At 37.8% G+C, this 27,107-nt stretch overlaps 1 protein-coding gene across 1 annotated transcript in view; it reads left to right on the top strand.

The window, feature by feature from the left end:
* The first annotated feature begins 7,272 nt into the window (after positions 1 to 7,272).
* The window catches only part of LOC148953221 (uncharacterized), a 95,211-nt gene continuing 75,376 nt past the window's right edge, over positions 7,273 to 27,107 (top strand). The window contains exons 1-4 of the mRNA XM_089087907.1: positions 7,273 to 7,507; positions 9,273 to 9,482; positions 10,217 to 10,296; positions 13,037 to 13,286. Coding sequence (XP_088944033.1) covers positions 7,273 to 7,507; positions 9,273 to 9,482; positions 10,217 to 10,296; positions 13,037 to 13,286 — 775 coding nt within the window. The remainder of the gene's footprint in view (positions 7,508 to 9,272; positions 9,483 to 10,216; positions 10,297 to 13,036; positions 13,287 to 27,107) is intronic.

The following is a 27,107-nucleotide window of genomic DNA, read 5'->3' as shown; positions in this document are numbered from 1 at the left end:
AGTATTTTGTGGTCTATGCATATATGTAGTCATAAGATACGCTTGTTCTAGATTGTCCCTAATGTAACTATAAAATTTACTGTGTCGAAGAGGAAAAGATAGATTATGTCCGTGTAAGAGGGCATACCATCTTCTAACCAAATTTGTCGGAGGAGTCTCTTCCTGGGTGGGATTTTCCTGAAATATAGATTAAATCACGGTTTCCATTAAGTCTTTATTAACGTATTCTTTAGTAAATTGTCCGAGGTGATGTCACTTTAAGTGATTTCCTTCCTCTAATTCTAAGTAATATTACATATCTTCCCAGCATACTCATCTCATTCGAGGGCTGACCGACATCCCTTTGTAATTTGTACTGCGACATTGGGTACTGCATCATTTCACTGGCACTAGCACCTTCTACTTCCAACAGAGTAAAACTAATCATATGTTTATATGGTCAAAAAATTACTTATTCACAATGTTATCATCCTGAATTATGTTACAAGTATATGTAATGTTATTTTAAGACATGAAAAAAAATTCAAAAACTTCTGTTCCGAAGAAAACGAAGTAAAAAATTTCTTATTACAAATATTATACTGACTTTTAACATGGTTCCACCCAAAACCCAATCACACATACGATAATTGCTATTATTGTGTTAAATGAGTGTATCTGTTAGTATACTGCCGATGGTACAAGTAAAGTTTTCAGACGGTTTGCTTTTCATCGATTCATTCTTATATTTCTTTAATATATTATCTGCTACTTTCATTTTTATTTTACTTTCGATTTTACAGTCTATTACCAAGTCATTTGTACAAGGATTTTGGTTTCGGCATATAGACATGATAAAGCTTTTGCCAATGGTGCAGTAGTTGGCCTTTCTTTTCCCCTTTACTTTATTGTGAATGCTAATATTGGAAAGATGGCAAAAGGGCCTTTCAATGGGTAGCATGCCACCAGAACCATAGGCAAGAAGTTTACCCTCGTTGTCAACTATTAGTTTTGGGCTTGCGTTATCTTTGAGTACTATCTTCTCTGGAAATACTACTTTCGCATATCCACTATCATAAGAGTTGACTTTTTTGGTACTCCAAAGGAATTTTAATTTTTCACTGTCATGACAACTCACGCACACATTTCCAATCAGATCTCCATTATTGCTTGTTTCGTAGTTCAAATATTTCTCTTTGTTAGTATTCAACGCAACGATAACTCTATCGTGAGCAAAAACTTTCTTGATAAATTTCTAAAGGGAAAAATCATGGTTAACATACATATATCATTTTCATTTCACATTTTGAAAATATCACAAGTTAATGTCTTTTGTTATAAATATTTAGTTATTTTAAGACATGAAAAAACAGTTGAAAAAAGTTTCAAGTTCAAAACTTTTTCATGAGTTCCAAAATAATTCAAAGTTCCAAAACAAAAAATGCTTGGAATCAAAAATAAATATGGTTTGCCTCAAGTGATAAGTTCCTATTCTACCTGAAGTCAGTATTTATGCGGTTTTTATTTTAGATATTGCTCTCTACCGTCCCCTAAGGGTCCTCCTTGGATTAAATTCAATAGTTCAAGAATGGCTAGTAGGGAATTGAGTTTGTTAAAATTAATGAAAATATATGATATACAAACACAAGAAATTCGGTAAATACTCTCTTTTTTGTTTTGATATGGTCCTTTAACATTCCCTGAAAGTCCTGGTTCATATGTTCCATAGATTGAATTCAGTACTTCAAGAATGGCTAGTAGGGAGAGTTGTTTTTAAAACTAAAGACGATATACATACAATTCCGTAACTAAAGGGATTGTAAATGTCTTATAATAAACAAAGAATCCATGAAAAACAGTCCCCGTCGACTAAACATACAAAAAAAATATACAGATTACGAACTCTTGCATATTATAATCCTCATAGAAATTTATTTTTTAAGCATGTTGATAGGTCATGTTCACTTTGTGTACAGATAATAACTTGTGTCAATTCTCATTCTTATCTATCAAATACTTGGCAAAAAATATAGTTCTTCGGAAATAGCATACTTTACGCCAGGGTACATGGTGCTTGTATTCATTGCATTGTTACATCGAGACAATAATCTTGTCAAGCAAAATGCATTTTCATAAGAACAATATTCTAATCAGAATTCATTGTTTCCATGAAACGTGCTTGTCTCTTTTGGCAAAATCCAAGCGGCTGCGACCAGAGTATGTTTACATACAATGGAATAGAAACTCCAATATTACACCAGGATAGGGCTCTGCTTGCCCTTATTGATGGTACACTGGGGGCTAGCAATTCCAATATTACACGGGGATAGGGCTCTGCTTCTTCCTGTCAATAGGATACTACCAGAATACAACAATTTATCCTCATTTCTGCTTATCTGAAATGAGAAAAATGTTTAATGCCCAAGACCCGAGAGCACTTTAGTCAAATAGGGGATTGAGTCAAATAGGGTTGGTGTAAATGGGGACAGAGTCTTATCAGGGTTGAATTAAATGACAATTGAATTGTGCTGTAGCTGAATTAAAGCTGAGTTGAGTTGATTAGGGTTTGAGTTCATGGGGATTGAGTTAAATAGAGGGTGAGTTAAATACGATTTAGTTAAACAGTGGGAATAAGTCAAATGAGGGTTGAATGGCACGGGGGTTAAGTTGAATGAGGGCTGAGTTGTTTGGGTGTTAATCTGAATAGGGTTGGGTCTATTTGAAGTTGAGCTACACCGGGGTTGAGATGTTTGGGGCTGACTTGATTGGTGGTTGAGTTATAGGTGGTCGAGTTAAGCGGGGCTAAATTAAACGAGAGTAAAGGTTAAAGGTGGTTTGGTTGAAGAAGAATACAATTGAATCGGTCGATCAGTGGGTTGAGTTGAACTTGATTCAGTTAACCAGTTATATGCCCACCAAACTTTATGTTTGGTGCTTGGAAAATATTGATATGACTCTGTAATTTAGACTCCATGATAAACGTTAATATATTTTTTCTCTCGAAATTTCCAAGTATTCTTTAAGTGTTTTTTAGGAGGATCATCCTAGTTAATATATCAATATATATATAAATAATCGTGTGAGCAATTCGAATGTCAAACAAATTTGTTTTTCGTTTTAGACAGTTCTCTATTTTTTTTACTTCTGATTTAAGTAATACAGACGAATTTAAATAAACAAAATATCTGAGAATGATTTTTGGATTATTGCTAACATTTAAGATATTACCCCGATTTCCTTTAGATGAAAAACCATTAAAAGCTTGGCAAAGTGGATTAAAACATTCTAATAGTTTCATAATAGCGTTCTTATAGTGTGCTTCTTCTTTGACGATCTGACTATAATTTTAAGAGTTATGGGCTATTTCGTTATTTATTATTGGACTTGATCGTCTCTTATTAGGTTTTTGGCCACCGCTACAACCTGGATATCTGCCATGGTTTGTTCTTTGCTAGGTTTCAGCTATCTCTACAGCCATAATACCTATGAACTTAAATAATCTGTAATTATAATTAACTATATCGATCTTCTATATAACTCTTACAAGGTTGCTAGCTACGGCTGCAAACACGGATTATAATGGGCTATTTCGTTACTTATTATTGGACTTGATCGTATCTTATTAGGTTTTTGGCCACCGCTACAACCTGGATATCTGCCATGGTTTGTTCTTTGCTATGTTTCAGCTATCTCTACAGCCATAATACCTATGAACTTAAATAATCTGTAATTATAATTAACTATATAGATCTTCTATATAACTCTTACAAGGTTGCTAGCTACGGCTGCACACACGGATTATAAGAAGATATATTGATCCTTTATATAAAGTTGTCAATACAAGTTAGTATAGGCAAGAGTTCGTTCTTTATTATAACTTTTAATATAACTACCACTGCAACCCGGATTAACTGAAAATTGAAAATCTTCTGGAAATATAGGTGCTATTTGTTTTGGCTGGGCTACCATTCTTCTTCTTTTTTAGGCTGCCAATTGTCTGAGTAGACCCGCTGGAACCACGATTTACTGAATATTGAAAATCTTCTTGAAAGACATGTATTATGTCTGTTGGCTGGGATACCCTTCTTTTTTTTTCTTGGGCTGCCAACTGTCTCTATAGATCTCTTTCTAATGAAACAACTCCCTGGCCACTGCAAGGCTTGTATCTCTTCTCAGCTTGCCTTTCAGGCGTTGCATATCTTTGTACATTTCTTGTAATTTTTAGTGAATCCAACAATCGAAACTTTCTTTTCCTTGTGTCTGTTGTCCTATAGAATTTGCTTCTTTTGCCTCGGCTTGTATTTTCTCATTATGAACAACATAACACAGAACCTTTGTCTTTTTGGCAGAGGCTGATGTAACATTTGGTTTTGGAGGTTTTATAATATGTTGAACGTTGACATTTGCCTCGGTTTGTGTTTCGTAATTATGAAACACATATCATCGAACCTTCGTTTTCTTAACAAAGGACTGGTATTAATGTATTAATGACCTCATCCATGTTAAAATCCTAAACCCAATCATCATCACTATCGTTTTTGACTGTGAAAATGTATCTTTACTGTTCATTTTCATTTTTCATACGCTCTAGTTGTCGTTTTCGTATATCGTCTAACCGCCCATATCTTTGCTGTTCATTTTCATTTTTCATATACTCTAATTCTCGTTTTCGCTTATCTTCTAACTACTCCTATCTTTGCTGTTCCTTTTCATTTTTGACAAGTTTTGGATTTTGATTACTTCAGTTACTTTAGCAATGGTCTTTTCTTTAGCTGCCCGTATCGGTGTTGCCGCAACTGATGGTCCAGCTTGTCTTTTTTCATTATTGAATACATATAGTTGAACCTTTTTTTTTCTTAACAAAGGCCTGGTAAGTATTAATAACCTTAGCCAAGTCAAAATCCCCATCCTAATCATCATCTTTATTATTTTCGACTGTCAAACCGTATCTTTGCAGTTCATTTCCATTTTTCATACGCTCTAATTGTAGTTTTCGTATGTCTTCTAACCGCCCGCATCTTTGCTGTTCATTTTATTTTTTTCATCTGCTGTAGTCGTCGTTTTTACCTGTCTTCTAACCACTTGTGTCTTTGCTGTTCTTTTTCATTTGTGCCATTTTTTGGATTTTGATTACTTCATTTACTTTAGCAATGGCCTTTTTTTAGCTGCCCGTATTGGTGTTGTTGCAACTGATGGTCCAGGATGTCGATTTTCACATCTTATCACGTTTGATAGTTTAGGTTTGGTTCCACAGAATCATCATTTATAGAAACTGCACATGCAAATTTTCGTTTTTTGGGTATTCCTATAGACATTGTGTTTAATAAACAACTGACTAAATTTGGAAACTCGGGTATCTTATATAAGAGAAAAATGTCATATGATGTCATGACGTAAATGACTTCAGTGTAAGTTTTTATGTCCATAACGTCATTGTAGTTTATTATGCTATGATATACGTGACGTCAATTTTATTTTTTTACGTGCATAACGTCATTGTAGTTATACTGCATGACGTCATTTGCATAAAACCAAAATTAAGGCTCGTAACGAATTTTCTAAAAACCATCAACTGCGAAACAACCAATATGGACAGCTAAAGCAAAGGCAACTGCTTTAATTGTCTGAGGTAACCAAGATCCATAAACGTGTACAAAATGAAAATGAAGAACAAAGACACGGGCAGTTTAGAAGATATGCGAAAACGACAATTAGAGTCGGTTAAAAATGAATATGAAAAGCAAAGACATACGTGGTTAGAAGACATGCGGTATCTAACCAGTGAGCAAGTCAAATATGAAAATGAAGAGCAAAGACACACACGGTTAGAAGAAAAGCGGTGGCGTGTCAAAAATAAAAATGAAGAGCAAATAAACACGCGGTTACAGCAACGTGGTTAGAGAAGAAAAGGCAGAAAAATTACCAACTAGCACAAATGTTCCTCTTTTTTTTAATGTTATACTTTTGTTACCTTTGTACGGTTTAACCTGATTGTTTGTGCAATATAGTCAAAATACTTCTTTTAAATCAATTTAGTTCTGATTAATAGTATCGACCAAGAGTCAGTCCGTACGAGTAAAAGAGCCATACCAGTGTAGGATATGATCAACGAGTAACTGGCCGGTTGGTAGCCTAGTCCATGGACTCACGAGAATCTGTGGTATTAGCCACTTTCATGGCGTAGATGCTGATACGTTTTATTTATAGCTTCTGGTACTCGTTGTTCATCGTGTAGGTGGATTATAAGTTCTTTGACACTACGTTATTGGCCTTCATACTTTATCTATTATTCACCTTAATGCCCAAAATTTCGAAAGAAAGGATTTACCCCAGCAATCAGCTTCGAGAACGCTCTCAGAAAATTTTACTGAAACCTTTTTCTAAAATGCGTTTAGTGGTTTGGGACCGCTGTTTTGTTAAGCTGAGAAAGTTTATAGTAGCAATCTCCATATTTTAAGCTATGAGGTTGCTACTGCCTTGGGTTTATTTTTCCTGTTCTTGCCCTAGAACATTTCCTCAGTTTTCAGCGAAATCAATAAAACATAACTGATGGCGAGCGTCTCAAAGCGACTCGAGAGGCAAATTTTCAGTCTACTGTTCATTAATCTCTTGCGGTACAACTTAGTTTGGAAAACTGGTACAGTTTATCTCAAAGTGTTGGCAACGTTGGTCAGAGGCAATTTGATTCCGAAAGAGAAATTAGCAGTTTGAAGCCGGACATGGTTTATAGACCAGTTTTGAAGTTCGTCTTCCGAGCAATCAAAGCGGGGAACAAGTATAATGAAATAGTGGCAAAGGCAGTACAGTATTACAAAGTTGATGTGCTGACTAAGGCAAAGGATGAATTATGGTAGTTAGCCGCTATGTCTACTCGTTCTACAGATTGTGTTAAGCCCCAAGACAAGGTTAATGATCTGATAAGAGCCATCTGGAATTGTGACGAGAAGAAAGTAGTCCTCCCCAAGCTTGTAATCTATGAGCCTGACGAGGTACCCACACTATCAGGGGAGGTTACAGGCACACTGACGCGCCAGCTCAGTAAGCTTCATTATACTGTGGACAATTTTATTGACCACCTATGCTTCTTCAGATCGGCACAAAATAAAGCTAGTGCGACTGCGGGTGCAAATGCAACTGACCTTCCGGATACAGCAGAACGTTCTTACTCTGTGATTCTCCAACAACCTCCGAAAGGACTCAAAAAGCCCAACAGTAGCAGAGTATCTTGAGGGTCTTGTTAGTCATTCCTGCACCCATATAGTGGATCCGAGGCCTCGTAGCAAAGAGTGGCGCATGATAATTGTTGACAAAGATGCAGCAAAGTCTATTACTGAAGCGCTAAACAGTTCAATGATTAGGAATTGCAAAAAGCCAATAGAATTCGAAAAACTTGCTTATATAAGCTTGTCTTTGTATCCAATGAACGACCATATAACTCTGGGCTATGACTGCTTCCGAATAGAGGCGTATCGGTATTTGCCGATGATTTGTTTTCAGTGCCAAGATTACGGTCACGCAGCTAATGGCTGTAAGAACGCTATTCGCGGTTACCGTTGCAGTGGCATTCTTGCGAATAGTAAACAGAAACCCTGAAATGCTGCACTGAAGTGTGCTCTCTGTAAGCAGAAAGACAATTTTTACTATAGTGTTAAGTGCCCCGTGGCCGCACAGCTCATGATGAAGCCTTGATCAACTATGAGCTAAATGTGTCTTTGTGGAATCTGAATGGCGGTGTAGTCAATAAGCTCCCACTGATTGAAAGCTTGATGTCTTGTAACGAGGTTTTGTGTCTACAAGAACATTTCCTTTCAGCCGACTCGCTTTCCCTGTTAAAAGTTAACGACAAAACTTGCCTTTTTTCGGTGCCAGCTAAGAATTCGGGCAGAGGAACACCTCCGGTGGACTGGTTTTAAGAATCAGTTCTCACCTTTTGGAATCAGTATTTGTCGAGGACGAGTGTTTCCTTGGTATAAAAGTTGCAAATCTGATAGTATATTTCTGCTATTTACCGACTGATTACAACAACTTTGCTTCCGAAGAAAAGTTATCCTGTGCAATACTAAGGATTGCTAAATCTCATCCTGGTATCCTCGCCGGGAACGTGAACAACGACATTTCCGTTCCAGATCACTCAAGATCTTAAGTACTTCTGTCTACTCTGTCCAATCTGTATGTTGTCCAAATGACCATTCGTATACATATATCCATAGCTCCGGAACGACGAGTTCGATTGATTTCATGCTCTTCTCAAACGACGTGACTGCGAATGGCTCAATCCATGTTAACTTTAGCATATCGCTATTGGATCATTTGCCAATTTCCAACCATTTTGTTATTGATAGTGTTCTCTTTAAAAAAGATTAAAAGAAACAGAAGTGGGAATTCAAATGTGACTGGAAGAAAATAAATCCTGTTGCATATAAAGCAGAGCTTGATGCCACACTTGGCCAAATTAAGATCCCTTTCCAGTTGCTGCAACAATCCTCAGAACTCACCGAGTCGGAGAAAAAGTTCTAATCAACATTTACTGAAGTGAAATCACACATGCAGTGCGTTGTGCTGAGCGTTGTACTAAAGTTCGTCCAGGTTCAGAAATACCTGGCTAGTCAGTTAATCCGGCTTTTCAGCAAAGTTGCAAATCTTCAAAGTATTGGCACCAAATATGGAATGATTGCGACCGGAATCTGGTGCCGTCAATGACATATGGCTATATACCAAACGTCGTTTTGCTAAGTGTCTTGCCAATCACAAAGCTGAGATTATTGACCACAGGAGCGAGCTACTCGCAGCTAATCCAAATGAAATCTTGAGATACATCGGGAGAATACAGTCAAAAGGTGTTGTTTCAGAGCTTCCAAGTAAGAGTGACTGGATCCACTATTTCACCAGAAAATTTTCTTCACCTAACCCAGTGTTAGAAACTCGCTATAAGTCACTACTAGTGGATAGATTAGTTGACACTGAATCAGATATTGGTTTCGTAGTTACGGCCTCTGATATTTATAGTACTACCATTCACCTTCGAAAAAAGTTCTCGCCTGGTTATGATCAATTATTTGTTTTCATTTATTACATGCAAGTGATAAGCTGCTGCAGCATCTACATTTGTTTTACCAAATCATTTTAAATTCTGGTATTGTCCCTGATTCCTATTGTGTTGTTACATTGACTCCTATTCCAAATAAAGATAAAGATAGCCAGCAACGTTGTTCCTATAACAGTTTCTTCTGTTCCATGTAAATTGCTGAAGTTAGTAGTGATTAAAGAGGTAAATAGGGCTTGTTCCACTCCAGATGACCAGTTTGGATTTAAGGACGGCTATAGTCAGGAACACGTGCATTATATACTTGCCTACGTTCTGATGAATATTAAGAATAGTGGCGAATTGTTCGTCCTTGTGGCTCATGATGTCTCTCGTACTCGTGCGGCTCATGATTCTAGTTTGCGTTCCCATTTGCTGTATAGGGCACAGCAGCGAAGTCTCAATCGTTCAAGTTTTGCGGGTATTTAAAAATCTGTATGCGAGATTATGTGTTGTCGTGCAAGTACCTACTCGTCATGATTACGTAATGTATAAAGCCGTAATCCGAGTTTGGAAAGGAATCCACCAAAGTGGGGAAACTTCGCCACCATTGTATAATAACAGTGTGGTTGCACCCCAGATAAAGGCTAGAATTAGTTTTTTTTTTTAAAGGTTTGGACCTTTCCATACTCAATTACGCTGACAACATTCTGAATTTAAGTAGAACTGTATCGTCTGTTGAGGAAAATTTTTCTGTGTTTAGTAGGGAATGTGCCAAAATTGGTCTGAATTTTAATGCTAAATTTTAATATGTATAGTTAGGAAATCAGAGTGTTTAGTTATCTGCTTGTATTAAGTATCTTGGTCTCCCGACAGGGGATAGTGCAGAAATAACAAGGGCTCTCCTTATCTCTGATATAAGTGAGAAATTTAGAAAAGCGTTTGATGTGCTAGTTTGCTGTAAAGCTTGCTACAGTAGGCATATTGTCGCTTGTTTTTACAACGCTTTTGTGATGCCTCATGTCTTGGCATTGACTTCATTTCGGAAAATGTGTACGGCTTCTGATAGAAAGACAACTAGATCCGTATATTTTCGTTTCGAAAATTTCTCTTGTGTATACCCTATGGGCTAAAAACAAAAGACTAATGTCAGCCTATGGGTTAACTAAGCCACTAACCGTGGCTTAGCAGTGTCGGGGGTTGCTTATTTTCTAGGATTTATAGGACAAAAACCTCCATCCTGCTATGTGTTAGTAGAAATGTTTGAATCTATTCCAGGTAGTATTGTTTTGTTGGTGAGTGTGTTCTTCTTTCTTTACTTTTTTTTGTCTTCCACTCCATATTAAACCCCTATAGGTTTTTCAGACAGTTAAGATATTGATTGATTGTTTGAAAAAACAACCAGGCGTGAAACTCCTACAAATCAGCATCAATAAATAAATAACCCCCCCCCCCCAAAAAAAAAATTACAATAAATAACCGATTCAAACTCAAAACGAACAGAAATTAACATGAGTAGGGCTCAAAACCCCCGATGCCTTCCCAAGGCCATAACCTAATTTGCCGGTCACTGAAAAAATTAAAAATGAACGTGCATTGTCAGTATAATGCACGCATGCTTATATTTATTCCTTAACATTTTTAATATGGTTTGATTTATTAAATTTATAAAAGTGAAACCATTTAAATTTTTTTCAGTAAAGTGCAAATCATGTTTTGACTTTGGGAAGGTATAAGGGATTTGGGCCCCACTCATGTTAATTTTTGCTCGTTTTGAGTTTTAATTTCACACACGAAACTGTTCCTAAGATATTGCTGATACACCCTTCTGACAACCTGCATATGGATGACAGGTTGTCATCCGTACATCAGAAAACTTCAGAAATTATCTCAGAAAGTTTCAACTTCATACCCTTAGGTATAGTTGTAATAGTAGTCACAGCAGCAGTATTACTACTCAACTTAATACAATTAGCCATTGCTATGACATTGTCGATGTGTCCTTTTGATAACCTGTATGTTCATATACTTCTTGAAATTTCTATTTTAATGCTCTTAACCTTACATGTAGTTGCGATAGAAGTAGTAGTTGGGGCAATAGTAATAGTAGTAGTAGAACTAGTAAATGTTGCAGTGGTAGTAATATTAGTAGCAGTGTGCACATATTGCCTTTTGGTCATTTTATTTTCGCCTTTAAGCATTCTCTGAGAGTTCCAACTTAATACGTAAATCAATTCCTAGGATACGCTATTTGAGAATCTAAATGCACACAATTTCGTATGTTACTTCGAATTAGCCATTAATATTCTCTCAAATTTACCTTTAATAGACTTGGCCTTAATAGTACTATTATCACATTACTTTCGGTGGTAGTAGAAGTAGTTGCACTGTATGTGCTCTATAAGTAGTAGCAATAGCAGTAGTAGCAGCAGTATTAGTAACGGTAGTAGCATATACATATTGCTTTTCGGGCAGTTAAATATCGCTTTCATGATGACCCGGAAGTTTCACCTTGACACGGTAAGCCGTTCAAAAAATATTGTTGATTTGCGCTTTAGACACTCTTTTGACGCCCTGTTTCCGTTAATGCTCAAAGCCTTGCGAGTTGTTACTATTGAAGTAGTAGCTTGAGCAGTTTAGTAGCAATTTTTTTTAAAGCTGCAGTGGTATTAGTGATAGTAGTGACACGCGTATATTACCTTTTTGTCAATTAATCTTCCACTTTATGTATTCTCTGGTAGTTACAATTTAACACCCAAATCAATTGTTTAGATGTGCCCTTTTGACAATTTGCATGCATATAGTGTGTTTTGGTTTAGCTCAAATTCACCCTCAATATACTGTCCATTTTTCACCTTTATACGCGTAGCCTTAATTGCACTAGTATCGTAGTCGTAGTGGTAATAGTAGGAACAGTAGTAGCAGTAATAGTGTGTTACTATTAGTAATAACAGTAGTAGCAGCAGTATTAATAGCAGTAGTATCAGGTAAATTTTGCCTTTCGATTATCTGAACATCCCACTCATGAACTTCTAGATGCACATGATGCTCTTGATATGATTAGTCGTTCCAAAAATATTGTTGATGCACCCGTATCAGCAATCGGTACATAAATCGAATGTTTTGATTTAGTTCAACTTTCCCCTAAACTTTTCCTCGGATGTTTTTTCAATGTCCTTAGCCATTGAAGAACTCATTACAGAAGTAGTAGTTTTATTGATAGTAGTGGTGGTAGTAATAGTAGTTTTGGTAGCTGTAGAAGCAGCAGTAGTTGTAGTAGTAGTATTGTGCAAATATACTCAGTCATTCCTTGGTTACACACTTTTGACAACCCATATACACATAACATGTATTGATTTAGTTCATCACTTTCCTCAACATTTCTGAAAGACTCAAATTAATGCCCTTCGTATTTTGGGAAAGTAGAAGTCAAACTTGCATACCTTTTCTCAATAATATATATTGTATGTAAACAAGGAAAAAACTGCCTGACTTGCAGCCCTTGCCCGGGAGACCTCCGGGGGAGGGTGACTACCCCAAACGCATAATTACTGAACCTTTTAACAAGGCTGAAAAGAATTGATGTTTCAAAACTTTGTTTGGATGTTTTTTTAGAAAATGATGGGCGTGGGGGGCAGGGTTGCTCTCAAATCACTTCGACATTTAAAAAGGGCACTATAACTTCCAATTTCAAAGCAAATGGGACCCATCTGAATTTTCTACGATTGTTCATTCTGGAAAAAACCTTATATGTCCCCAGGGCATGACTTAAAACCCTTTCCCAGGACTCTAGTGGTTTGTATCATTCTCAAAAGCTTTGTTACATAATCTTTGGGCTATTTTAATCGAAATTTACCTAGCACAATTTCAATTAGATGCGGTTGATGAAAAAAGGGGCAGTTGGTTGGCATTAAGATTACGGTCAGATTCAATCTTCCAGAAATGACCAATTACAGAGGCCATGAAACCCGCCTTTTATTTTTTTGTATTACCATTCAAGGTAACTTAAAGTAATCTTTGTATTTCTTGTTTTAGAGCTTCCCATTTTCTCGACGGCAGGACAGACTGATAATTATCCTTCTTTCAATTCTACTCACAATATCTTTGTACCAGAACTACTCAGCTGTTGTCTTGCCAAAGACAATTTTAGAAGATAATCCAGAGAAAAGAGACTACCGAACAACCAAGGATAAACTTAAAACTTTATTAGCTGAATTAAAACCGTCAGATGACAGAATTACCTCGTATGAACAAGTTGGCAAAATATTTTTACGCTCAGAAGAAGGTAAGTTTTTGACGAATTAACTTTTCCGGCAAAAAACCTGAGATACTTGATCATTATAAAAGGCCCTTTTGTCCATATACATTTATAAAGTCGAAACAGCAGCCCGAGCTCTGCTCAGGCCCTGGCACTCGAGTAGAGGAGGGGGTACCAGCGCGACCCCTCACCCCTGCTGCCACCTACAACTTTTTTTTAACACCATATATTGGCAACGAAGCACGTGGTTTATGGTTTTTTTGTCAATGAGAATGAAAAAACAGGAATTTTGTCACATTTATGTATGTTTTCTTGGATGGCTATGTGTGTTGGTCGATTTATTTGATGTTTTTCATGGATGTTTAATTGTTTTTGTAAGTGAAAATTTGAAAAACAGGAACTATGTCACATTTATGGATGTCAACAGCAATTCATGTCTGTTATATGGTTTTCTCAGTGAGAATGAAAAAACAGGAATTTTCTCACTTGGATTTACATAATCGCGAGGGGAAATTATTGATTCACGAGGGGGGAATTAAGAAACAAACATGGCTTCTTTGATCTTTAGGTGAACCTAGCCTGTAAACTTGATTTACATAATCGCTAGGGGAAATTATTGATTCACGAGTGGGGGAATTCAGAAACATTATGGTTTCTTTAATCTTTAGGCCTGAGGGATTTATTTATTATTGTTGTTTTGGACAAGTGCATGCTAGGGATGAATTTCAAGGTGTCCTGGAATAGGAAACAGGAAGTATCACTGGCATCCTTCTCAGCCAATCAGTGAGTCGGATACATCCTCCTTCTCAGCCAATCAGAGGGCTGGTTACATATGATTTCCCCGTTACATAACAATTCGCCCTTGAGATTTCGTATATAACGGGCATGCAATGTGATTAAATTATCAGAAAGTTCCAGAACACAATGGATAGAACACATGAAATTATTGATGAGCTTGAAGCCTTGGCAGCCACAATTAGCAATGTAAGTTCTGTTTTCATTTTTTATTTTCAAAATAAAATTGTTTTCCGTGGTTACCCTCTACTATATTCGGGTAAACCCCCCCCTATACAAACGTCCCTTTATGATGTTTATACTCGATAAAAAGTGTAAAATACGCTCTTTTTTCGTTACGTAAACCCCATCCTTCCTTCCCCCTCTGTTTACGACCTTAATTATAGCAAAAAGAAATAATTTTCTTTCGTTAAATTTATGAAATTTTAAGTGTCTATATCCTAGATAAAAGCGACCATTGACTTCCGTCACTTTTGTTATTAACCTAACCTGGTTTTGACATAATGCTCTACGCGAGTTTAAAATTAGATCTCACCCCTTTTCCTTTGTGTTTACGAACTCGGCAGCAACTGTCACAATGACCTGTTTATCCTTAAAAAATAAATAAATACAATTTTTTATTTTTCCCACAAACCCAAACCCCCCCCCCCCTCACTGTTTTACAAAAAAATTCTCGCAAAAAGAAATAATTACAAGTTCTTTAAATCTATGCAATTTTAAGTTTTATATATCCTAGATAAAAGCGACCATTGAATTCCGTCACTGTTGTTATTAACCCGCTCTGGTTTGACACAAGGCTCTCCGGCGCGAGGCCTATAATTAGCTGTCACCCTTTTCCCTCTGTGTTTACGAGCGCAGCAGCCAAAATCAAAAGGAACTGTTTCTCCGTCAAAATTAAAACACTTTGAGGCAATTGTAATAATTAGGCTAAGACGCAATGTGCTATTTTGGAGAAGAGAAACAGATTATTTTCAAGCTTTCTTTCGATAAAGTTTCTTTTATATTCCCGGGAGGGGAGCGTGAATCCAGGATTTTTTGCTGGGGAGGGGGTTAGCACTTTTAATAGTGGCAAAATAGAAAAGATAATTGTTTCTTACCTTAATTGCTTCTTCGTCATTTAGTGATTTTAGCTATAACATTTGAATAAAAGGAAGTAAGATATGGCTTTCGCTTGAATAAACACATGATTAACTCAATGAGAGGGTAGACTTAGGGTGGGTTAATTTTCATAAATTTAGGGGGAGAGAATATGGGTTTTTTGCTTTACTAAATGCAATACTTTTCTAAACAAAATTGTAGTTAATAACTTTCTTTCTGTAAAAAGGGGCAAATTATTTCAATACTAACTTTTTCTCTTCTTTTTAAGGCAAATTGTGAAGAATGCCATTCGCCAACACCCGCTAAGAAAGCGAGGGTTAATAATGCGGGCCATGCCAAGGCTACTGTCCGGCAATATGGTAGCTGGCCGAAGCCTCCAAAACAAGTGCAATCATCTGTACAAGAAAGTAATGCCGCCGGCTCGTCCACCTTCCATCATACGTCGCCTGGGTCTTCAAGAGCTGCCCCACTTATGCACAGTCAGGAAGTGGCCCTCCAGAATGCACTACCTGGTCCTTCGAATGTCCAAGTGCAGCCGGGATATGCAAATGTATACGTTTTTTCCTACCTTTCATATAGAAATACCTATCAATTTCTTCCAACTTTTATAGACCTTTTCTAAATGCAACATTTTCAAACAATGCGTAAAAGTATATCTCAGTGGGAATATTGAAAGATTTTTTCTCCCCAAAGGAAATATAATGTTCCCCCTTTTGAATCATGTCAAGTGCATGCATTCGCCCTTTTGCTAAATTAGATTAGTGAAGACAAAAAAGACACTATATTCTGGTCATTGTAATGTTAGGTAATTTATATTGTGATATAAATGAATGGTTCACCTTGCCTCTAAAAAGATTATAAAAAAAAAAAACTGTATATCTGAATGAGTTGTGTATCATGACAGGAGATGGCTATCCATTTCAAATCATGTTTTTTTTCTAAAGCAGATAAAGAGTATTAATATGAAATTTTATTTGGAGGAATTGTTTGAACAAAATCAAAACCTACTATGTCATTTTTTATTTTTTAAATATATTTTTTTAAGTGGGGGCTGGCGGGGAGTCCAGGAAGGGCCCCGGGACGCCCGGGAGGGCGCATCCCGGGGACGCACCGTGAGGCCCGGCTGGTAGAGGGGGGGTTAAGCGTTGAAAGGGGGACGAGGTGGAGTTGTTTGAAAAAAATCAAATTGCAAATTCTATGTAAAGCGGCGTTTTAGATTTCAAATATAATATATTAATTTGGAAATTGGAAATTTAAGAATATAGATAGTTGATGGGGAACAGTGAATTAAATAAATGATACTATCTACATACTACTACTACTACTACTACTACTAAGTACGTTTTAAAAAATACGTAAATAATACTCCAAATTTTAAACAGTAGGGGATGATTTGAACACTTTGAAAATAAGCTATTTTTCATTTATAGGCTGTGCACTGGTTCCATACTCGCCATCTCCCCCTGCTCGTCAGTTGGAGAAGGAGAGGACGCGCCTATGGGGATTTACAACAATGAAGCATTTACTATCAGTGAATGGCATGGTAATTCCCTAGAAATACCCTTTAACATTGATGTCCGTTTAAGTAATTTTTTTTTAGTGTTGATAATAGCACAGCTGAGCAGGGTAATTTAGATAATTCAAATTCAGACTTATCATTGTTAAGCCCAAATACTATGCTGCTGTTGGATGAATTTGTCAGTGGATTGAGAGGAAACTCTTCGCCCTCAGATTACATGAACATTTCCCCACTTCAATCAAATGAAGCGGCTTCCCAAGGCCCTATTATTGAACAACTTGGGGGAGGGGGTAATATACAAGAGGGGGAGGAGGATAAAACTCTCCCAGACTTTCAATTGTCCAACAGAATTTTAAATAATATAGTTGTTTTCACTGCGGTGTTTGGGGATCACTTTAATTCACTTAGGGGAGGGAAATTGGTTTTTGATCCTATAGAGATTGTGAATTCCTATGCAGAAAAAATTCGTGCACTTCTGGTGAACCAAATTCAGTTGTGGGGAGGTAGGGATTCAATTAAGGTTTCCATTGTTCTAAAAGTGTTCTATTTAAATGAGTTGAAAAGTGAAGTTTACTATCATTATGTACATTCCAAGATGCCTTTGGTTTATTGAAATTTAGAAAATTTTGAGGGAGCTTTCATAGATTGGGTCGATCAAATTATAATGCATCTCGATAACATTAATGAAAATAGCAGTGGCTCTCTAGTTCTTTTTGTTGAAAATTTAAGCGTAAATATTTGTAAAATTAAGAAAGATTTTATTTTAAGAGGGGGGGCAGGTGGGTATGAAAGGGATACAGTTTTAAATTATAATCCAGATCTAGTAGGTTGTCAAGGTGTCCAGCGGATTTGTTTTGAAACAGATCAAAAGTGTTTCAGATATGCTTTCCTCATATCAGCCTTTCAGCCTCTAGCAGATGACGCTACCAAGAAGAATTTAGATCACTGGGCTGTACATGGGAAGGACGGGTACGTTTTCCCAGTTGTAGATTTTTCTTGCCTAGAAGGAAAATACCCAGTAACGGTTCGATCTATTGACATGTTTGAAAGGGCTAATGTCCATTTAAATATCGACGTTACTGTGGTGCAATACAAAACAGAATTTGAAGACGGGACTCGCTCTAAGAATAAGGGGGTGGTATTCCGCGTGAGAGCCTCGTCAGTTGATTTGGTTAAACACTGGGGTTGGTTGCTTTACACGCCACCTAGTCAACCAAATACAATCGGGCATTTTAATCCGATCAATGACATTAGTAGAGTTCTGGGGGATGGTAGGGAGCTAGGGGTACGTTTCTAATGTCCAAAATGTCTCTCACAACTCTGTAGTGATATGAAACTACGGGATCACATGAGGTATTGAAAACAGTATGGCTATCAGAGAGTGGAAACCGTTTCAGGGGATAGGGCCATTCTACGTTTCAAAAATTTTCAAAATACCCTTTTCCAGTGCAACAAAATATCTTTGGATTGTAAGGCTAAGCTGGTGGAGATGAATGACCCCAATTTTCCAAACTGAGTCAAAGAACACCAGGCTATTGCAGTGTTCTACGCCCACGCACAAAGAGATAGTTCTAACACCATGCAATTGTTAGAAATAGTTGAAACATTGGATGAGGGGGAGTGCATGGTCAAGGAATTGACTAAACTGATTAGCAGGGCTAATGGTGCTATATATTGTTTGAAAAGTACCCATTATCCAATGGAGCTGTCTGCCGAGGATCGTATCACGATTAAAAATAAAAAACTATGTGGGGTTGGTCAGGGGGAGTTTGTAGAGGTGGATACAGGGACTACAGGGAACCGTGGGGGCCGCGGGAAAGTTAGCGATCAGGACAATTTGTGGCAGGAAATATCCTCGGGAGGTAGAAATGTTAGAGGAGTTGCGCATCAATCGTGTAATTTAAATGTTAGCCAGCAGTTTTTTCTCCCTGTTTTTATTCATAATTCCAATGATGACTTAAAATTTATTTTACCGGCACTGGCACGTATGCATAGGGAAGGAGGGGGAGTAGATTGTCCATGGGTAAATAGTTCATTTACCTATAACATAATTCCCAAATCAGCTGAGAAGTTGTTGCTTCTCGAGCTGAAATGGCAGGCAGTGGATAATGGGCGTACGTGCTGGAATAAAATCAGGTTTTTATATTCCTTTAGTTTTGTCCCCAAGGTATTGAGTCAATTGAGTCAAGTACAAAAAAGCAACAATTTTGATAGCTTTCCATTGCTTAAACAGAACTTTCCAGACGTTGAAATGTATGATCTGTTGACAGGCAAAGGTATATATACATACGATTATTACTGTTCTGGTACTAGCTTAAGTGAGGATAAACTACCTCCAATTGAAGCTTTTCACAATTCAATGACCAACAGTGAATGCACAGCCGAGGAGTATGAGTTTGCCAAGAAGGTGTGGTCCAAGGGGGATTGTAAAAATGGGTGGGATTATTGTAGACTGTACTTGGCAAGTGACGTTCTAACTCTGTTGGATATAGTCTGTAAGAACACAGACCAGATCTATTAAGAGTTCGAGTTAGATATATGCTACTATTTTTCTACACCCCATTTAGTGATGGATTTAATTTTAAAAATTAGCAGGGAGGAAATAGGCCCAATCACCGACGTAGATCAGCACCTTTTTGTAGAGCGTTCAATGAGGGGAGTGTATGTTTTTCATGGGGACCGCGTGTTATCAACCGATCCGAGCGGACACAGCACAGGTGCAAAGTCAAATGCAGTGTTCTTGGACATGAACTCATTGTACCCCTCGGCAATGTCCCACTACTCTTTGCCGTGTGGGAACAATCAATGGCTTGAGAATCCTTGTGAGTTCCCCGACATTACCACCGTCGAGGACAATGGGCCACTAGGATGGTTCTTTGAAGTTGATGGTCACATTCCGCTGGCGCTTCACGACTCAGTCAAAGATTTTGTCTTTCCCTGTATCAATCGACCAGTGAGCAGGGACTCTCTGAGCCCCTACAATCGTTCATTGGTTGAGGATATGGGGATGCACTGGACTCCCTCCAAACAGAAACTGATTGCTGATTTGGACCCTAAAGAGAATATCGTTGTTCACCATGTGCTTTTGCACTGGATGGTGAGCAACGGTTTCAAGATCACTAAAATACACAGGGTCCTACAGTTCAATCAGCGACCCTACTTGAAAATGTTTATCGAAACCTTTGTCGATAAACGCTCTAAGGCAAATTCAAAGGTGGAGAAGGACATGTATAAGCTCATTCTAATTTCAGCGTTTGGCAAAATGTGTGAAAGCGTTCGTAATAGATCTCGCTGTGACGTCGTGACTGACCCTCTAGAGTGTGCACGAATTATTGCCGACTCCAATTTTACATCATTCACGAGCATAGAGGCCGGCATGGTTCTTCTACACAGGCGAAAGCGAAATGTAGTACTGAACAAGAATATAGCAGGCGGCACTTCAGTGCTGGAAATTTCCGAAAAGCTCATATTGTTGTTCTTTTAGAATGTGTGTAAGGTGCAATGGCCACGGGAGGGGGAGGTTCAAGTTTACTATGGTGATACAGATTCTCTGCTGTTAAAGGTAAATGGGACTGAATTGGATTTATTGGGTGATTTGCAAAATGAGGTGCACATCAGCTCGTGGATGGATTTCACCAACTGGAATCCATCACTCTACCCCGAGCTGGTGAAACGTCAAGCACCCAACCAACTATTAATGTTAAAATCAGAGACGGGGAGTGATTTGATATCCAGGGGGTGTTCCCGGGTCCCAAAGTTTAGTGCGTTGAAACTCATAGTGGGGATGAAAAGAAGGCGTGCAAAGGGGTGCCTAAACACTTTTTAAAGAGCAATTTCAAAATGAGCGTGTACAGAGACTGTGTAGAAAGTAGCCTATTGTCAAGAGCACAAGTGCATGCAATTCGCTCTCTACAGTATAGAAATTATACTGTGAGAGTGGAAAAGAATGCAATGTCATGTATATACGACAAGGTCTATGTGCTCGAGAATGGTGTGACTGTCCTACCCCATGGTCACTATCGTATTTTAGACCGAGTTGAATGCATTGACTATCGCAATCAACTTGGTCTAGATAAATTAACCTAATCTGACTAACCACTAACCACCCAACCTATTCATTAATTAACTAATCCCAATCTCACTAGCTTAACCTAACCCACCCACTAACCTGTAGCAGCCGTCGCAGTGACCGGACAACTATTGTAGTGTTTTTTTCCACCGCCGCTCCCGGGGGGAGGGGGGGCCCTTCCCACGGCCGCCCCGGGGGGGGGGCCGCCCACGGCCGGCCGGCCTTCGGCCCCGCGACCCCCCGGGGGGGGGACACCACCTTTAAATTCATAATGTTCAACTGTGCTATCAATTTTCAAGTGTTTTTTTCAAGTGTTGTTTTCAAGTGTTTTTTTGTTGTACAAAAAAGTGTTGTTGTTGTTGTTGTACAGAAAAGTGTGCTACTCTGTGCTAATGTACATAACGTGATGTTGAACAAAAAAAAAGTGTTTTTAAGACAATAAGTGTTGTACAGATAGTGTTAGTGTTGATGGACAAAAAGTGTTTTTTATTTTGACTACCATGAAATTTTGTCAACTGTTCTTGTTGAACAAGTGTTATTTTTATCGTTGTTCATGTTGACTGCAAATATTTGTTTTCATGCAGTGTCGAAATAAATGCTGCAATGAAATATTGTTTTTTTTGTTGTTCTTGAATAGATAGATCCATGTGGGAAAATTGCTAATTATTCATTGAGCACAAATGATTTAGAGTTAGTTGCAGTCCGACTGTTGTCCCCAACAGCAGCAGCATGTATAAATTTAAAACACCCTTCGGATCAGTTCTGTGTGGTCCCTCAATGTCTGGGAAAACAACGCTTTTAGCTAGAATAATTCAAAATTGCGATAAAATGTTTTTGGAAAAACCGAAAAAAATCTACTATTGCTATAGTATTTGGCAGGAGTCCTATGATCAAATAAAAGCTATTGCCACAACCATACCAATACAATTCATACGGGGACTTGATGTTTTCAATAGTATTGAATCAAACTCGTGGCTGATCATTGATGATTTGGCTGAATCCATTGAACAGTTCTCACAGGAAATGTTACAACTGTTCACTGTTCGCTCCCACCATGAACACATTTCCGTAACCCTAGTTCTACACAATCTCTTTCATCAGAGCAAATGTATGCGAACCCTTGCTTTGAACTGCACCATCTATATTATCTATCAAGTCGTTAGTGATTCTAGCTCTCTCATAACTCTCAATAAGCAGATTTACCCCGGCACCCCTAAATTTCTATTGTCAGCGTAAACTCAGGCGACTAGCAAGCCCTAGGGTTACATTTTGCTGGATCTTAATCAGAGCACGCCCGAGAATCTACGTGTAGTCACCGATATTTTCAACAATGAAATTACAGTATATCTTCCGGTGCACAGTAGAAAAGACTATTAGTCGCCATTATGACACTGAAGAAACTACACGAACAACGGCATGTGTTTTCCGTTTTAAGCACTTCAAAACCCTTGCTTAGGAAGGCTATACTCAAACATGGGGTTGACAATGATTTAATCAATATATTATATTAAATTTTTTCAATTTTAACTTAGGCAATATTAAACAGGAATTATGTTTGTAGAAACACGAAAACCAAAAAGGTGTCCCGGTTCGGCGCCTGGTCCTTAATAAAAAAGTGTCAAAATATTAAATGAACACGGCTCCTACAGGCGGGTGGTAGCTTCTTCACACTTTTACTGCCAATAGTTGCAGGACTTGTAAACAGTTTTCTCTAGGGAGAGAATGGCAAAACCATATAAATTGACACCATTTGAACTTTTCCTCTCGCCCATCGAACATTTTGAAGACAATCTAAGCAAATTTATTAACGATGAGAATATTGCCGATGACAAAAAACTACTTTTACTTCAAGATGCATTGTGACGTGTGGACAAACATAAACCTTATCGTGAGAGACCAGCCACTGATCCCTCTAAACAGGAAACATCTCCTCAAGATTCTGCAGCAGCACTGCAATCAAAGGAAAAGGAATTGAATTTGATTGTATTGAAAATTGGAAACATATTGCCACTCACATATCGAGAACAGAGTAAAAGAGTATTATCCTATCTCATGTTGGAAACTGGTGATCAAGTTCAAGTCAAGAGCACAGGGAAACGATTTATAATTCAAGGAAAAAGTTATAATCTAGTTGATTTAATTTGTGATATGGTGACGAATCGTAAAGGACTTTTATCCTTTGACGATAGTCTATACACCTTTCTGTATGTATCAAACTTTCCCAAAAGTCTTATTGGCAATAACAAAATTCTAAAGAAACTAAGAGAATATAGTCCACCAACAACACCATTTAAAAAAGAAGAAGATTCAATATTTGAAGATGCTAGCAGCGTCCCTGATTTTACAACACCTGTGGCTGCTAGTCAAAAGCGAAGACGAATTGAGTCGCCCACCAGTGTGCAAAAGGGGAGTGGACATTATACTACGTGTTTACGCTCAAAATGGATGAAGTTTTGAAAGGTGTCTATGAAAATATTGACGAAGCGGGGAGTTTAAGTTCTCCCAAAACGCATTTCAAAGCTGTCTCCAGCACCAGCACATTAAAAAATGTAAAAGAATATCTAAAAAATGAAGCGAGGTAAATATTATATCGAAATCATAGGCTTTGCAGCAACCAATATCGACAAACTAATGGGCTTTTCCCTCTGCATATAATGCAAATGGATTTTTTAACTCTAGATACACTTCAACAACGTCACAATGCGCCCTACAAATATTTTCTGGTGGCAATCAGTATCTTTAGTCGCTATGCATATGCCATTCCACTGCGTTCAAAGAGAGGTGTTGAAGTTGCTAGGGCCATTGAAAGTATTCTAGAACAGGATTCGTACAGAAAAATTCAATCGGATCGTGGCAGTGAATTTGTTAATCCCCATGTGCAAAAGGTTCTTTTGAAATATAATACAACACTTTATCATAGTCACAGCCCGATAAAGGCTGCATTGGCTGAACGATTAATAAGAACTATTCGTCTATTAATTTCAAGATATTGTACCCTGAAAAAAACACCGACTTTTATTCATGATTTAGGTAAAATCATGCAGATTTACAACCATCGACCCCATTGATCTCCGTCCAACTCAAGCCCTCGGGATGTTCATTACAATGAAAATACATTTGATACTTTTCTAAAGAAATACTCCAAGGGTTAAAAAGAGAAAAAAAGAAGAAATTCAATGTTGGTGATACAGTTCGAATTAATAAAACCACCAATATTTTTGAAAAGGGGAATTATTTATGGAGCACTGAACTTTTTAAAGTGTCCAAAATCCTGGACACCGAGCCCACGACATATCGACTGCGAGACACCAAAGATGATGAGATTCTCGGCGGTTTTTATGAATATGAACTGCAAAAAGTTAGAAACACTAGTGAAATTTATCAAATTGAAAAGATATTAAAGAGTCGTACACGCATTGGCAAGAAACAGTTGCCTGTTCGCTGGCTAGGATACAGCTCAGATTTTGATTCTTGGGTCAGTGCTGAAGATATTGACAATGTCTAATGATTTTTATGTGACTTTAATGTCCAATGTTTCTGATCCTCTCTACAATGACTTGAATAGAACAAGTGATTTCTGGACGAAACTCTCCCCCGCCATTAAATTCGAGGACAACGGAAAGTATGAAGTGGCTCTTGTCGACTGTATTCTCAAAAATACCTATGACATCCTGAGAAATGAACTTAAATATGAAATAAAAATTAGACCCTATGATTGGCCGCAACCACCAACAGGTGATCAAGAACAAATTCAAAAAATCAATTGGATGGATTATCCATATATTGAATTACCCTACGAGAAACTCACCTGTATGAACGATTTATGTCGTTCTATTAATAAAAGAATTTCCGCTCGTTAAAAGGGTGCTTTTCATTTCAACTATACAAAGGAGGAGGGCAAGATCTACATTAGTTCACCTATTGCCAGTGAAAAGGTTATTCTCAACGATAATCTAAAGGATGTTCTTGGCTTTAAGCTCAATATAATCAATGGCAAAAGTGCCGGAAACACTAATTTCATTTTCGCTGACTACCCACCTGCCTTCTCCAAAGACACCTGTATATTTGTCTTCGCTTCATTTATGGAAACATATCGGGTTGGTAATTAAATTGTCCCCCTCCTACGAGTTCTTGAATGAAAAACCAATCAAGAACATATTCACCACTACAATATAAAGCATCTTCAGTATATTCCCGTAAACACTTCCTATTTGGAACTCTGTAAGTTAAGACTAAGAACTGAATTGGGTGATCCCATAGCAATTTCAAAAGGTTTGGCTGTGATTACATGCCATTTTCGACCCATCGTTCAAAAGCAAGATGTCTAATAAAAAACTGGTATTCACTTGTCCTGATATTGACTGCTATGTTAATACTCTTGGCCCAATACAACTGGGTAATAGAATGGAGTGTTGCAAGGATCGCTCGTCAATGTCTGGATCCGGTCTGGGCAGGTGGTTGGATAAGCTTTTTTGATCTTCATTACCACTGGCCAGAAAATATCTTGTACCGGTTGCAAAAGATTTTGCATCCTCTACACTACATGATTGGGGCTCAAGCAAGGATTTTAAAAAGAGTGCTACGGAAAATCTTAGGTCCAGTGCGCGAACCCTTGGCGAGAGATTAAAAAAAAATTGTAAAGGTTTAAAAAAGTCAAGAAACAACGCATCTCTCATCAGTCTCCACTCAGGTTGGAAACGAAAGACATCATCCCTCCTGTCAAAGAAAAGAAGAAAAAAACCGACACGTGCTGTAAACAGAAGCCCCATGAAGAATAGAAATGTCCTAAAATGTCCTACCTACCACATATGGATTCTCAACCTTCAATCACCGCCTCATTGAATCTATTCAATGCCGAGAATGTTGATGTGAGTGTCAAGCATGGATACCTTGAACAATTTTATCCACAACAACCCCTCTCCGATAATATCCACTTTCAAATTTATTCCAATGAAGACTACTTTATGGACATGTCCTGAACATTTATAGATTTGCAAATGAAAGTCTGGAAATCCGATAATACAATGCCGATTCGGGCCGATGGAATATCCTATGAAAATTGTATACTACATAATTTATTTCGTCAAATTAGTGTCTACATCAATGGCACACTGGTGAGCACAAGCAACAATCTCCCAAATTATACAAGCTATATGCAATTCAAGGTGATGACACCCAAGTCATACAAGGAATTGAGAAGCACCTCCATTGGATATGAATATATTACTAATACTGATAGTACAGATGCACTTAAAAATGCTAAAACTATTGAATTACATATAGTTGGAAAAATATATCATGAAATATTTAATATACCCCAATGGCTGCCGCCCAATTTTAAAGTGGATATAAAACTAGCGCTTGCACACTCCAATTTCATGTTGAGAAAAGAACTTGCTGCCAATCCTGATGTAAGTCTCTCCCTCACCTCGGCAATACTTCAAGTACGCAAACAACAGGACATGAGTTCTGTTGCTTTGGCCGTGGAAAAACTGAGAGCCAATGGCAACAATATTAAACTACTTGTTCCTCATACAATCACCAATCAACGTCATATTGTAATGGGCTCACGCACCTTCACCGATTCATCCTTTATCAATGGTGAAATCCCGTCACAACTAGCGTTGGCATTTGTAAAAAGCGCCAGTGCAATAGGATCATGGACTGAATGTCCACATAAATTCGAGATGTTTCGACTTTCATCTCTTGTGTGCAAAGTAAACGGCATCCCACTCTACAATCTATCTTTTGATAAATCCTATAGAACATTGTACGAGTTGACCATGCAAACCCTAGATCATGACTCCCAACTATTTGAAAATGGTATAACCGAAGATATGTTTGCTAAAACACTTGGTTTCACTGTATTGAATTTTTTATGTACATTGGATATGTCGGGTATAGTTTGTATAGGGGGTGTACGTTTAGAGTTTACATTTACCGACCCAGTGGCAGAGATTATAGCCATAATCTCACTAAATCAATATGAAACCTATTGGGAAATCACTCCCGAAGGCAGCGTTCTACTAGACTTGGCACCATGAACACCAGTCAAATAATCAATGTATTTAATATGGACCCCTACATGTCCCAGCACAAATCCTATTGTCTGCCCTCGGACTATCTTGGAAAAATTCAACGTGTCAACAATACCTTGATTATTATTAATAGCAGTCCGTCGACTGTGCTGACGGGTCATTGGCTGTGCATCTTTTAAACAATGAAGACGATTGAATTTTTTGATCCTCTTGGTCTACCCTATACATTCTACACACCTCACATCAGCAACTATATTGAGAGCAGTGGGAAAACTATTATTCAAATCGAAAGAGGGTGCAGGATCTAACGACTAAGAGTTGTGGCTTCC

This window comes from Artemia sp. Qi Xiang Cuo, chromosome 4 (genome assembly GCF_049724085.1).
Source record: "Artemia sp. Qi Xiang Cuo chromosome 4, ASM4972408v1, whole genome shotgun sequence".
Lineage (NCBI taxonomy): Eukaryota > Metazoa > Arthropoda > Branchiopoda > Anostraca > Artemiidae > Artemia > Artemia sp. Qi Xiang Cuo.
The sequence above is the reverse complement of the archived record's forward strand: the minus strand, read 5'-3'. Positions and strand labels throughout refer to the sequence as shown.